Source organism: Callorhinus ursinus, unplaced genomic scaffold (assembly GCF_003265705.2).
Source record: "Callorhinus ursinus isolate GAN/ISIS: 27379988/994484 unplaced genomic scaffold, GSC_fseal_2.0 scaffold28, whole genome shotgun sequence".
Classification (NCBI taxonomy): Eukaryota; Metazoa; Chordata; class Mammalia; order Carnivora; family Otariidae; genus Callorhinus; species Callorhinus ursinus.
The window spans coordinates 6,618,941-6,633,611 of NW_027397090.1; the positions used below are offsets into that span (position 1 = coordinate 6,618,941).

Sequence of the window (14,671 nt, forward strand, 5' to 3'; positions counted from 1 at the left end):
AAACCAGGTGACTATCAGCAGCAAGTGAGAACAAGTGAAGGAAGGGAGAATTCTTACAAACTCTGATGGATCTAATACTAGGACAATCTTCTTTCTAAATTCTCTTCTGATAAAGTCTTTTTTTTTTTTTTTGAAGCTACAAAACAATACCTAAGAGTCATTTTGAATATTGAGCTAGCTTATTCCTGTAAATAATTAGTCAGCATTGTTCTATTATTTAGACTATCCAATTCTGATTACTAATGGTCTCCTGTTTCAAACCAATGGCGGTATTTTTACTACCAAATTTAGAGAAGAAATTGTGCTGTCGTGGGTCATCAGATATTTTCCAATCACAATCAGAACCCTGCCCGGATCCTGGTAGGCAAAAATGATGAGTTAATCTTTCTTTTAATTGTCAGGATACTTCGCTAGCTAAACCGTATGGAATGGCTCTGATTTTAGTCTTAGAAATCCAAAGGCACAGCTCCTGAAGTTGATGTGTTTACCTTAAAGTTCATGGTGATAGAATTGAATTTGTTGTCTGCTGTTTCCGGATTGCCAATCAGGTAGTCCCAGCTTGTGAATACCTTCCAGCTGAAGTTAAATGTATTGTCATCACCACCCCCATCATCCCCGATATTTTTGGTCATCCTGTAAAAACACGGAGTTTAATCTAGCCCCCCGGAAACACAAAGAAAGGGAGAGGGTAGGGAGTAGCAAAATAGTACAATTACAGGTAGCCTGGAGAAGCAATATCCTGAAAGCATGTATTTTCAAACAAAGTTTGTTCTTATGACCAGAAAATAGAAGTTTACCTTTAAATTTTGGTTTTGTTTTAATTTTTTAAACTGTTCATTTTCCAGGTCTTTCAAGATTAAAAGACTATGAAACATTGATGATTTTAACAATGAAACTGGTCCTATAAAAATATATATTTTTAATTTGTTTTTCCAAACTCTTTTCTTAGCATCATATACTTGTTTCTTAACCTTTTGCAGGATAAGGCTCTCTTTAAAACTCTGACGAAAACAAATGGGTCCCTCCCCAGGAAAAAAAAAAAAACATGTATACGCTTAAACTGTTCTAGGCAGCTTTAGCTTATTTCCAGATCCCGCTGCAGCTAGGAATGAACTAACCCAGGGCAGGTCAGGAAACTCCTGCATAGATTCAACTCCCACCCAAGAATCTCTTCCCAAAGAACAGACTGAATGCATGAAATTTCTCCATACTCTGTAACTCTCAAACAAAAAGCAAAGTTTTTATACAACCTTCATGCCAATGGGTTACATATATTCTAATCAATATATTTTAATATATATAAATCACTGATTAGAATATATATGTGTGTGTATATATGTACACACACACACACTTTTTTTTTGCTTGGAGAGCTTAAAATGCATTTACTTAAAGTTTATTTCAGTGGTTTGAGATCCATATTCCACTCCACTTCCTTTCTTTTCCCCTTATCACTATAAATAGCAAAATTAAAATTTCATATGATACATATTATAAAATGATCCCATAAGGTTTTGGTTTTTTGAATATTATAGTGATATGGAACCAAAAAGGAAAGAAGCACCATGCCATAAAGCTGAGATTATAGGTTGGCAGGCACCTCTGACGTGGCCTACTATTAGCTCCACTCCTTATAGAGGTTTATATATTTTAAATGGGTTAATGGGTTACGAAAAATCACCAAAAATAATTATCCCTTATTTCAGTCTATCATTTTACGCTTTGAAATCAGGTGTTTGCCTGTATCATCATATTTGCCCCTTCTCAACAACTGAGCAAAAGGTCAAGGTAGTTAATATTATTCTCTTTTTACAGATGGGGAAGGTAAGGGTTAGAATTATGAAGTGATTTGCTGGACACTTTCCAGGAGTTAACCACGGAGGTAGGTCAAGGGCTTAGGCTCTCCGACTTCTCTCTGGTGCCCAAGCTAGGACTGTATGAGATATGTTGAATCACATAAAATGCCTTTCTGTAGGTCAAAAGGGGTTGAAATCCAAGATTCCCACTGGTTTAACCGGGGGAGAAAATTACTTATATGATTCATATGCCACCATCCATTTCTGCACTGTCACTGAGCAAAAGGGTAGGGCTTCAAATCAAAATGGATGCTTGACAGATTGAAGTTTTGAATGGAGCTTCCCTGGCAAAATTGTGGGCTGTGGCTACCAGATAAGGGAGAATGAGCTGGGCAAGCGAGTCAGGAAAAGCCAGCATGCGGGAACCGACTAGAAAGAGGGGGGAGTGCTAAAAGAAGGAAGGGAAGATCCCGAAGACAAACTGTGGGATTGTAGCACACTTTTGTTCGGGGACAGCCCTAACACCTATTAAATGTTCCATGGACAGCTCTAGCCCTTGCCCATAGAGGGGAAAAAAAATGCAACTACCTATGGAAATTCTTCCTTTTTCGAGGAGGCTGTAGATTTGAACCACTGTGTCTATGAGAAGCAACCTCCGCATACCGTTTGCTTTGCTGGGAGGTTGTAGAAAGCAACTGTTGCATTCATGCCTTTGCCTCGACTTTTTGCCTTGGTTATTTGGTCATTTTATGGATGGTGAAAGTTTTCAATTATTCGAATAAGTGCCTCCATAAATCCTAAGCCAACAGGGTCACTGTAATGGAGCCTCTGCTAAAATGAAAGTCAGGAGGAGCGAGGGGATTGAAAGGGAGGTAGGAAGCAACTCTCTAGAAGCTCGCAGGATAAGCCCACTACACAAGGGGGGAAAATTACAGTAAGGGCCATACTATACTAAATAGCATGTATTACATTCTTTTTTTTTTTAAGATTTTATTTATTTATTTGACAGAGAGAAAGGACAAGCCGGGGGAGTGGGAGATGGAGAAGCAGGCTCCCTGCTGAGCAAGAAGCGTGATCAGGGAGGATGACCTGGACCCTCAGGCAGAGGTTCTTTCCTGTGATGAAGCAAAAAGCCAATTCACCTTGTTCATGATCCAATAAAAGGGTCAGAACAGTGAAGGAGGTCTCTCAAGACTTCTAAGCTAGCTCAGAGAATTGGCTCACGGATTATGGAGATTACTCATAGCCCCACATGCAGGTTTCTGCCCTGTTTTTAAATGGGTTGCTCCACATACATTTCAGGCAGGGGGGAAATGAACTGCAGCTTCATCAGTTCTCTGATGAAATTCTTCTCTATGCTCTAATAAATGTTCTTCCAGACAGACCATGATTCTTCAGTTGATCATGACGGTCCCATTGGGGGCCATTCGTTTTCGCTGTCTTATACGGCTGATTTTTTTTTTTTTTTTTTGGTTGAGTGACTACTCTGGTTCTGTTTTGTTTTTTTAATGAGCAGAAAATAACAGATTCTGCCTATTGAGCTGATTCTGCAACTTGCAAACTTCTCTGCACACAAAAAAGGGGGGCCAGCAGCTGTTTCCCTGGCTTGTTTGCAATATGGATTCATACCTTGAAGTTTAAAAAGGTGTATCTTCAAAATCTGCTTAAACACAGGGAAGGGGTGCAGCCCAGTGAGATGATCCAAAGGCCTGAGCTTGTGTTCAACCCTTTTGTTTGGGGAATGTCAGAGTCTAACATTAGTGTTGGTATTAAAACTACATTTTATCTCTTACAGACTCAGTATCCTCTAGATATAAAATAGAATAAAAATTGCATCCAATTCTTAAATTAACTATACTATTTGATTCCAGAAATCATGGCTCGCTTCCCAAGAGACCGGTGAAACTTACGCTTTAAGGACAACCAGAAAGCTGTATCCGATGCACATGAGCCCCACCAGAAAATAGGAGAGCGGCAGCCTGAAATTCATCCATCCAATTGTTCGTTTATTGTCATAATAGCCATAAAAGAGGATGGAATATTGCGCCAAGCCCTAAAATCCAACAACAAAGCCACTTAGCAGATGCTATGAAGAGCAACTCAAAGAAAAAAGATTGACTTTTAAGAGAAACAACAAAATGTCATTAATTTTCAAACTTGGGAGTTGAGTCCTATTGTTTTTGTTTCGTAGAGCAAATGTTTCAGCTGCCACATTGATTGGCAGCCTCTTGGTTTACTCGAAATTCAGGGACTTCTAAATAGGCCAAATTTTTAACCAAATATAGGCTTGCTGAGCTGTGGAGCCATCACCGTGAAATGCCCATTGATTGAAACATCAAAACACACTTCATGGTGCCATTAGATTTACAATTTTAAGAGCTTGCTTAACATTTGGGGAGGATCTGAAACGTGCTTCCTCAAAGTGTCATGGCAAGTTTCCACCTCCAGTCACCTGAACCACCATTAGATTGATTCTCCTCGAACCACAGAGGCCGTGTCTCAGCTCACATTGAGCAAAGGTGAAGAGCAGGTGAGAGGTCATGGGAACCAGTCTGCACAACCTTGTAGGCATCAAGACCATTAGAGCATTCTCCCAGAGCAAGCATGTTTATTTGTGCAATTACGTGTTCTTTCCTTAAAATGACCTGCCAGATAATTAGAATTACCATCTCCCAAAGCTTCCTGAGGAGCCCTCTTTATACGGGGAACATTGGCATATTCTGATGCTCTTTCCTCTGTCATGGTCTTCATCTTTCTCTCCTCGAATTCACTGCTTTTCACTCTCAGCTTTGAAGCATGTTTCCCTATTACTACATTTCCACTGCCCTGGCTTCCCTCTGACTTCCTCTCTCTGGCAATAACTTGAAATTACTGTGTTTTGTGAAGTGAGACAATAATAACTTGCCAATGCAAGGCTTCCTCTGGAGATCAAGTGAGTCACCCTTGAGTCTTAGAAAGCCCAACTGGCTACCTTTGACATCATTTATATACAGCCAGGGACTTTAAGGCCCACTACTAAAAAAGTGGGGAGGCAGGGTGGAAGAGAAAGAGGAGAAAATCCCCTGGATGTTAATTCCCAGAAGGAAGATTTAAGAGAAGCAATTTAGAAAATTGCCTTAAACGGAGATCATGCCTAGCTCAAAACAGAGGCCAAAAAAGATCTGGAATAATTATTGCTTTAGAAATTTGCAGCAAGTTTATGTTTTAATACTGTGTAAGAATTAGCAGGAAAAATCTCAGAAGAAAGAAAGAAAATCTCAGAAGAGCTCATGGGCTTTGAGTAGGGTCAGGATGGAATGAGGGGGATGAAGGTAAAAACAGAAGTGTTTCCCCACACCACACCTGCCTTTGTCTGCATTTTTTTTTTTTTCAGCTCAAGAAAAAAGAAATCCATGGGGCACCTGGGTGGCTCAGTCGTTAAGCGTTTGCCTTCTGCTCAGGTCATGATCCCGGGGTCCTGGGATTGAGCCTCGCATCGGGCTCCCTGCTCGGCGGGAAGCCTGCTTCTCCCTCTCTCACTCCCCCTGCTTGTGTTCTCTCTCTCGCTGTCTCTCTCTGTCAAATAAATAAATAAAATTTAAAAAAAAAAAAAAAAAAGAAAGAAATCCTACCCAAAAGAAAAATCTGGGGCTAAAGAACTTGTAGAAACCTCAGACTGGGGAAGCACATGGGCTAATCTCATGCCCCAAATAAAAAAACCACATAGGGAGGGATTGGTCAACTGCCCAAGACCCAGAAATCATCCCAGGAGAATAAACATTGGAAGGATTTCCCTCAGTCAGTTCAATGACATGTTCTTGTTTCACATTCATCTAGTTAAGGGCTCTGCTTCTTCTCAGCTATTTTAAATCCAGTCTCTTTCTACCGTGTCCTAAGCCTTCAGGCTGGTCTTCCTGTCCCAGAGCAACAATAACAGAGTCTGGTAAGTATAGGCACTTGCCTCCTATCTGGTTTAAAGATACCCTAAAGTGTTTATATTTTTCCCCATGAGTACAACACATATCATTTCCCAAACTCCTCTATTTTTCCCTGCAAACGACCCTCACCGCATTTCCTTGCCACTCTCCCTGTGCTGGGTGATGATGCAATAACATCAATCAGGACATTTTGTTGAGCATTTAGCATTTGCCAAACACGTTCTCTCATCTCACAGAATCCTTACAAGAACCCTCTGAAGTTGCTTCTGTTAGGGGCAATGGGTTTTCCTCCACTCTTGGTGCTGCCTTGCATGAGGGCAAGACCCATAACTCTAACACTCCCAGCTACTCCCCACTTCCTTATGCTGTCCCTGGGGAGGAGAAACTTACCTGATAGCACAGCATGGAGGAAGAGATGGGGATGATGCAGGCCACCTCTCTTCTCCCTCCTGAGACAGCACACACTGTGCCCTACCCCAGGGAGCATCCTGTCCTGGGCTGGGGCGGCTGCGTAGAAAGTTCTGGCTGTGAGGCTCACTTGCCCATAGAAAGATGCCACATTCTTTCATTTCAGTTTTAACAATAATAAAAGTGGCATGTCGACCTCCATCTGTCTAATGTTTTGTCTTATTTCTGGTTAGCTCACAACCTGGTTAAACAAGGTAGGGGTGTTATCCACCATGATTCCCCTGCCCAGCAAGACTCAATAGCCTTATTCCTACTTTGCAGGTGAAGAAACTGAGTTTTAGAGAGGTTGAGTAACTTGTGCACACTCACATAGCCAGCAAGTGACAGTCTGAACTTGAACTGGGTCTGTCTGATTCAGATCCATATACTTCATAACTCTATAAGCTCTACTCCTTCTCCCATGCTTTGCCTTCCTCCCCTTGTACCATGCTAATGCCATACCTTCCCAGTGAAACAAAGAAACAAGAAACCCTACCAACTCAGCAGGGCCTTTTGACCTACCCCCCTGGACTGATCCATGGTGGTGCCAGGACCTCTCGAGAAGGACCTGAACACCCCTTCTGAAGATTTCAAAAGGCCTCATCTCCAAGTGCTTAAACATTACAACCTGACATCATTTTCTAGTTCATCATGGCAGCACCGGGATTAAAAGGCGCCTCCAACAAAACAACATGAAAGGAGAAAGTAGATAAATAACAAGCATCTGGTGCACTTGTTAGGTTCATCTGGTGTGTGCACCATTCAATGGTTGGCACTTCATAAATATTAGATGGCAACCCAGAGGGATAAGGTTCGTTTTGGGGGGAATCCTGATGATTTCACAAAGCTTTCTTCAGTTTGCCTACTACTACATGTGCGGTCAAGCATGTAAATAAAAGAGGCACTACTGAAGAACACAATTTTAAAAAGCTTTATCCAATCCGTCTTCGTAGCATATTGAAGGGTGACTTGAAACAGCCCTCCCCTCCCACCCCGCGGGCCCCCCACACTCCACACATCTTTCCCTTTCCCTTAAAACTCCAACAGCAAACATCTGGAAGTGACTAAAATAGCAATGACTCCTAGCCTAGCCAAAGTTCTATTCAGTTTCCATGTCAGCACTCACGGCTTTCCCTGGGGGAGCACTCTCCCACCCCGAAATCTGTGACAGAGAAGTCACAGTCAGAGCCAAGTTTCAAATGAGCATGAAACATTCCCGTCCAACTCTGGGTTCCATGCTTGCGCATCGTCTATTAAGAGTCTAATTTCTGTTTGAGCGCCGCAGCTGGTCTAGTTCACAGTCACCAACACATTTCCCCAAGAAAGAGAATGTTTTGATGATGTCGCTAGGAATCAACTCATGTATTTGTTTATTTAACTAACTTTTTATTGAGAATTGACTATTTGCCAAACATGATACATAGATGGAGAAAGATACCGGATGGCCGAGGACCCTAAAAGTGTTCTGCATGCCAAATGTCCTCTTCGTGAGTATCTGTCACCTTAAATTATATTAGAACTCCACCCCTTTGGCGTTTCTCATGATGGCAAATAAACAGTCACTGCGAAACAAGACATTCCATCCCCAGGATGGTAAATGAGTTTCAGTGTCCTTAGCAACTCTTTTCAGTTTGTAGTAACCTCCAGACCACTGTTTTATAAAAAAAAAAAAAAAAAAAAAAAAAAAAAAAAATCTTGAAGTCAAAACTGGTGGGAAAGGAAGATATGATTTCTGACCATGCCTGCTAAGGGCATGTGAAGGGAGAGTGGCACCACACCGTGGGATATGTTCCTACCCTTCTCTGTATTGTTAACAGTCATTTATACCTTAGCTTTAAAGAAAGTTGCAAGTCTGGATGAAAGATAGGACATGGCATCAGTTAATATCTGATAAAGCAGACAGAAGCAAGGCGTGAGAAGGCTAACAACACCCAACACAAACCTCAACTAACTTCACAAGGACGTCAACCAGCCTGGCACCTACGTGTACGCGCTGAGATCCAGCTCATGGCCGCCTTCTTTCTCTCCGCCCAGACTCACCAAGCTTCCACCTCATGCTTTGATCACCATCCATTATTTCCTTTCTTTTTTGCTACAACCCAGATCTGGGAGTATGAAACTGACACCCTATGGCTCTTAGCTAGGGAGCATGTAGATTACAAAGAGGAAGACTCTTAGCTAGCCAGCATGTAGATTACAAAGAGGAAACTGGGCTGGGCCTTTAGAGAACTTCCAGTTTTCCATAGCTGGAATTAAGTACCTGTCTATAGGACTGTAGTCCTGAACTCCCACGCTTAAAAAGCCATGAAGTAGACAGTTGCTTTTAGTGCCCGTCCATAGATCAGCTCCCTCATGTCTCTGCCTCCTTCCCAGAGAACTCACATTGCTGGTGCCCCATTCCCCTTTCTGGCTTGTGGATACCATGCTCTCTCTGTCAGGGCTCCCTCTTCTTCTTTTCTTGTCCCTCCAAGAAATGGATATTTTCATGACTTAAGTACCCATGAATAAGCATTAAAGAAAAGAAATTTTTATTAAACATCTACCACGTGCCAGGCATTGTGCTAGTGCTTTACACACACAACCTCATTTACTTTTTAACACCAGCCTGCTAGATAGGTATTAATACTACTATTTTACACACGACAATTAAGAGGCTCAGAGTGGTTGTCTTAATATCTCACAGGTGGTAAGTGGCAGGATTCTGACTCAGGTCTGTCTAAATCCCATGAGTTCTTTTCATTATGTGACACTGCATTTTAAACTATGCTGGCTTCTGTAAAGAGCATTTCCATTTGTCTTTTCTGTGCCATGGTCACCAACTGACACTAATGCTGGGAATTCTAGATACTATGCCCAGTGCCCAATACACATCTTATTTCCTTGGGTATCCCACAGAAACCTTAAACTCAAGAAGTTCCCCCAAACCTACCTCTTCTTCCTCTTTCAGGGAGTGACATCACCAACTTATCTGTCACCTCAGTCAGAAACCTGGATATTTCATTATCTTCCCATTTTCACCTGTAAGTCACATGCAGTTACTAGCTGAATCCTGTAGTTTCTGCCTCACGGTCATATGTGATGCTGATCTCTTCTGTGTACGCCACTGCCATTCACAGGCCTCTCTTCCTCCATCTTACACCAAGTCCAACCAAGTCCATCTCATATTCACAAAGAACCTTCTAAAGGGTAACTGACCATACTTCCATCCTACTTCAAAACTTTGTGCTCTCCACTGCCTATAGAATAAAGTCTGACTCCTTAGCAAAAGGAATGAAATTGTCCTCCTTGATTAGATCCCTTTTGGTATGACACACTCATCTTTAAGTATGCCACTCTTTCCCTAAACACCAGCTCTGCTGAATCCCTCATGGGTATTGAGGGCATGACACCAATTCCTGCCTCCATGCCTTGGTGTGTGCAGGTTCTTCTGCTTGGAACGCTGTTCCCAGCTGTCCTCCCCATTTCAGAGTCTAGTTTATTGCTACTCTTCCTTTAAAACCAGTTCAAACAACCTCTGTAAAGCCTTTACTGACCTCTAGACCCGAGCTACTTGTTACGGGGAAATGGTCATTTCCTTCAGATGCACAGAGCTCCACCTCATGAAACACTCCCCAGGCCCTCACTAGCCCTCTACTCACTACCTCCCAGGGAAGGTAGAGTGACTTCTCAGATCCGTACTTTTGAATGAATTAGCTGTACTTGCCTAGCCCAAATATAACTTCCTTCCTGTAGGACATAAGCTTTCCCAGGATAAGATGGACTAATCTGGAGTCCCATATCAGCAGGGCCATTTGGCTAAGAGTCTCGGATTATTTCTCCCATTTGGCCCCCAGTGGTAATGAATGTGAAGTTTCGGTGCCCATCTGCCTCCCCTTTCAAACAAACTATTCAGAACTCAGATGGAAAATAGTTATTGCTTTACTGGGTCCTCTCAGGTCTCCAGTAAATGGAACTCCAGTAAAGTGTCACTCAGAATCCTCCCTCCCTTATGCCTTCATGTGCCCAGGACATGTATCTGTTAGCTTGAGATTGTCACATCATAAGACAATTGTTTGTTCGCACATCCAATTAAACCAAAAGGTCTCTGTGGGCAGGGAAAATATATTAGTTATCTTTGTATTCCCAGCATCTCACATTCAATTTATGTTTGTGGAATGACTGAATGAACAGAAAAATTGCTTCTGGTGGTCATTAGCAATCCTCAGTGAGATTACGCTCTTTCAAATTATCATCTAAACCACCTTTTTCTGTTTTTCTTCTCTCTGCTCCCCATTTTAATAGAAGAGAGTAAATCATTCAAGACAGTAACATGATGATAACAATCTTATGTTGGGATTTAATGAATCAAAACACCAAGAAAGTGTCTGAGAGACATTAATACTGCCAAAACTCCTCAATTTTTCCTACTGTCTAAGTGCCTAAAACTCTTAGAAAATAAATTCTCAGTGCTATAAAATGAGCTTCTACATATAGTTTCTTCCCAAATGGGAAAAATGGTCTTTTGTTTCACAAGGTGGAGATTAAAAGCATTATCTTACGGGGCTTTGTTGTTCAATTGACTTCTGGTCTTCTAAATCTGCCTACTAGTCCTTTAAGTAATGAAAAATGAAGCATCATAAATTCATATATGAAGAGAGATGTATCTGGTTATATGGACACAGCCTGTACTTGGAATTACCTTACTTTATCTATCTTAAAAAGTTTTTGAACAAATGAAAATACAAAAAAAAAGTAGAGAAAATAAACTATTTGAAAAAAATGAAGTCCAGAAAATTTCAATCCTATATGAGCAGCATATATTTTATTTCAAACATTTAAGATCAATGAATGTAATTAATTTCAAATACAATGTATAAGTAAATAACATCTACTGGAGATACATGATGCTGGAACATGGGATAGAGTTTTTACGGAATTGTTTTCAAGTGTTTGTAACCTTAAATAATCTATTGTCACAGCAGAGGTATCAGACTGAAAATCTGGTGCCATTTGTTTGTATTATGGGATAATTTAATAGACTGTGAAGTTCTAATCTGACTCGATGGCTCAGCCTTTTATCTATGAGGTTGGCAGCTAATATTTACATATCAGCAAATTCCTACCAGGCAAACTGAGCTCTTCCAAAAAATCTTAGTCTCTCCACTTTCTGATATTTATCGACATGTGATACTCTCACGTATTGAGAGACTCTTCCTTGGTGTCCCCACATTCAATTTCCTCCTCTCTGTTCTGTTGACCTTTTTAATTTCCAAGTTTGATAATGCCACTACTCATCCACCACTTGCCTGAATTACTTTCAACTGCTCTGAGAAAAAATAAATTATCATGGCCTAGATTCTAGAGGGTCCCACACGTCTTGATACCTTTGTAAGGCCATCCACCCCGATGCCTCTTCATCTAGTTTCACTAACCTCCAGTCAGTCCCTTGAGGAGGGCAACCTTCCCCCACAACAGGTCCTTTGACTTGCTATCCCTGTTTTCTAGAATGCCTCTGCCCCCTCTCAAATTGGGAGCTGATACTGACTCCTCAGAGCCCGATTCAAATCTTACTTTCTCAGAAAAATTTCTGCTCTCCTCTACCTCCCTGTCTTAGGCTGCAAACCAGGTCAGGATCTCTGCTACATGTTCTTAATACTGTTTCCCTTTCTTCTGTAGTACTTGGCACAGTCATAGTTACGCTTATTTTTGTGATTATTTGATTACTCTACTAGACTTTGAATTTCTGAGGGCAGAGACCTAGTTGGGTTTTGCTCACCTTTGCTTAGCGCCCGCCACACTACCTGGCATCTGGCAAATGCTCAATAAGTGTTCACTAAATTAATGAAAAGAAGACTTGGTTAGGTGATCACATCCAAAGAAGGGATGCTGTCTTCATGTTACAAGTATGACATCAGGATCATAGGCATCCCAAATTTTGGCAAAAAGAAAGGTCCACTTTGGTTTGGCCAGGTGCCACTTGAGGGAGATGGTGAAAACTAGAAGTGGTTGCTGAATTAAAGAAAGCACTGATAGAAATGAAGACCCCAAGGGATCAGTGTCCCAAGTCTACAGAATAAAAAGATACCAGGAAAGCTAAAAGCAGACCCAGGGATCTCTTCTATCACAAGCTATAGACATGTATAAAGAAGTCCAGGAGTAGCAGATTAAGAGGCCTATGAGTGAGAGCAGAATTTGAGACGCCGCTTCTCTTAATCAAACCTAATGAGCCTATTAAACCAAAGCTACCTGTACTGAACATTGAGAAAGTAAAGCAAATATGGAACCCAGGGATGAATAGCCTTTGGATGCCGCCAATCCCAGCACCACACACCTGAGCAGCACCCACTCTGTTCAGTGAAGTCTTCTAAGGAGTCTCACCTCAGATAGAAGATCCCTCAGGAGAAGATCCCTACCCCTTCCAAACCTAGGATCTCTATTCCAGGGAAAAGCCATATGTCTGGGTGGACTTGACAATCTACAGGCTTAGCTTTGTCCCCAAGAGGCTTAGCAGTCTGGCTCGGGGTCATACTTTTGCCCTCAACAAAAGATTGTTTATCATCTAGGCATTCAGTCTCTGCTGAGCCAGCCCCAGGTGAGGCTGAGACAATGGCAGAAACAAAGAGGTTATGTTGGTGTATTTGAAGCTTGTTGAAACTAAGATCAGCACAGCAGTAATAGTTCTGATCTAAAGTAGAGGAACCAAGCTCACATTTTCAGAGCCAACAGACCCCTACAGCAGCCGTACAGATGTGCTGCTCAGATAGAGTTCAGGAGACAGCCTCCAGATGCCACCACTTTGGATCAACCAGCATGGAACATAATGTGCTCGTCCTGAGACCACATCCTCCCAGGTGGCCCCTGATCCAGAATGATAAGAAATACTAGAGCCAGAGGTGGCAGAGCAAGATGGCGGAGGAGTAGAGAACTGGATTTCATCTGGTCTCAGGAATTCAGCTGAATAGGGATCAAACCATTCTGAACACCTACAAATTCAACAGGAGATCGAAGAAAAGAATAGCAACAACTCTCTGAACAGAAAAGCGACGACTCTCTGGAAGGTAGGACGTGCGGAGAAGTGAATCCGAGGCGATATTCGGGAGGATAGACGGCGGGGGAGGGGGCCTCCGCCGGCCGCTTCTGGCAAGTGCTAGAGCCGCGGAGCACAAAATCGGAACTTTTAGAAGCCGGCTCCGCGGAGGGACATCGCTCCAGTGGCTAAGCGGGGGGTGGAACCCTCGCGGGACAGTGTGGTCTCAGGACCCTTGGGGTCACAGAAAGACCGGGGGTGCCTGAGTGCGGCAGAGCTCCCAGGGATCGGAGCAGGGAAGCCGGCTACAGAGACGGAGCCGAGGTGCGGGCTCTCAGCTCGGGGTTGCCATAAACTGTGATCAGTGACAGTCGGGCCACTGCTCCTCCAGCAGGGACCCAACAATCGGCAGAGCTGAGGAGACTCCCCTTCCTCCCCCGGGAGGAGCGGCGCGGGAGCGCACTGCAGGGATCTGCTGGGTTTGGAGACTCCACACGGGGTCGGGTGCCAGAGATAGAAACGCTCGGTCACAGGCCGGGTGAGCACGGAGTGCGGCCAGAGACTGGGGAGACGGGAGTGACTGCTTTTCTCTGGGGGTGCACTGAGGAGCAGGGCCCTGAGTTCTCAGCTCCTCCGAGTAGAGATTGGGAGGCCACCATTTTCACCCTGGTCCTCCAAAGCTGTACCAGAGCTTGCAGGGAACAAAAGCTCCTGAGCGCAAACCCGAGCAGCTTGCTTACCCCAGACGGACAAGGGTAGGGCAATTTCGCCACCAGCAAAGACATTTGGGAACCACGGCAACAGGCATCTCCCCCAGAAGATCAGCACAAACAGCCAGCAAGCCAAGACCAAGTTTACGGATCAAGGAGAACGGGAGAACTCTAGCGCTAGGGGAATACTGCACATAGAATTCAGCTTTTTTACCATGATTCTTTAGTCTTTCAAAGTTAATTTTTTTAACTGTTTTTTTTTTGAATTTTTCTTTTTCCCTTTTCCAACCAACACCTTATTAATCCCTTTTTAAAAAAAACATTTTTATTTTTCATTTTTAGAGTCATATTCTCTCCCTTCATAGTAGTTACCCTTATTTTTGGCATATATATATAAGTTGTTCTCTCTTTAAAATTTTGAGATACAGTTTCTTCTAACATATCAAAATATACCCTAAATCTCTAGTGTATGGCTTTTTTCCAGTCTCCTGCCTGATCACATTCTCTCCCCTCTTTTTCTTTCTTTCCTTTTTTTAAAATCCTCTTTATTTTTTCAAACACTTTCTGATCAAGTACTTTTTAAAAATTTTTTATAATTTTCATTTTTACAGTCATATTCCATCCCTTCATCGTATCAACCCTTATTTTTTTCTTAACATATATTGCATTATTTGTTTCAGAAGTACAGATCTGTGATTCAACAGTCTTGCACAATTCACAGCGCTCACCATAGCACATACCCTCCCCGATGTCTATCACCCAGCCACCCCATCCCTCCCGCCCCCCACCACTCCA

General features: G+C 42.6%; 1 protein-coding gene across 1 annotated transcript in view; it reads right to left on the bottom strand.

Moving 5' to 3' along the window:
• Positions 1–14,671, bottom strand: part of TMC1 (transmembrane channel like 1) — a 173,002-nt gene that overhangs the window by 44,816 nt on the left and 113,515 nt on the right. Inside the window, exons 9-10 of the mRNA XM_073878079.1 lie at positions 3,707–3,849; positions 489–633 (exon numbers count right to left, since the gene is read on the bottom strand). Of these exons, the coding sequence (XP_073734180.1) occupies positions 489–633; positions 3,707–3,849 (288 nt within the window). The remainder of the gene's footprint in view (positions 1–488; positions 634–3,706; positions 3,850–14,671) is intronic.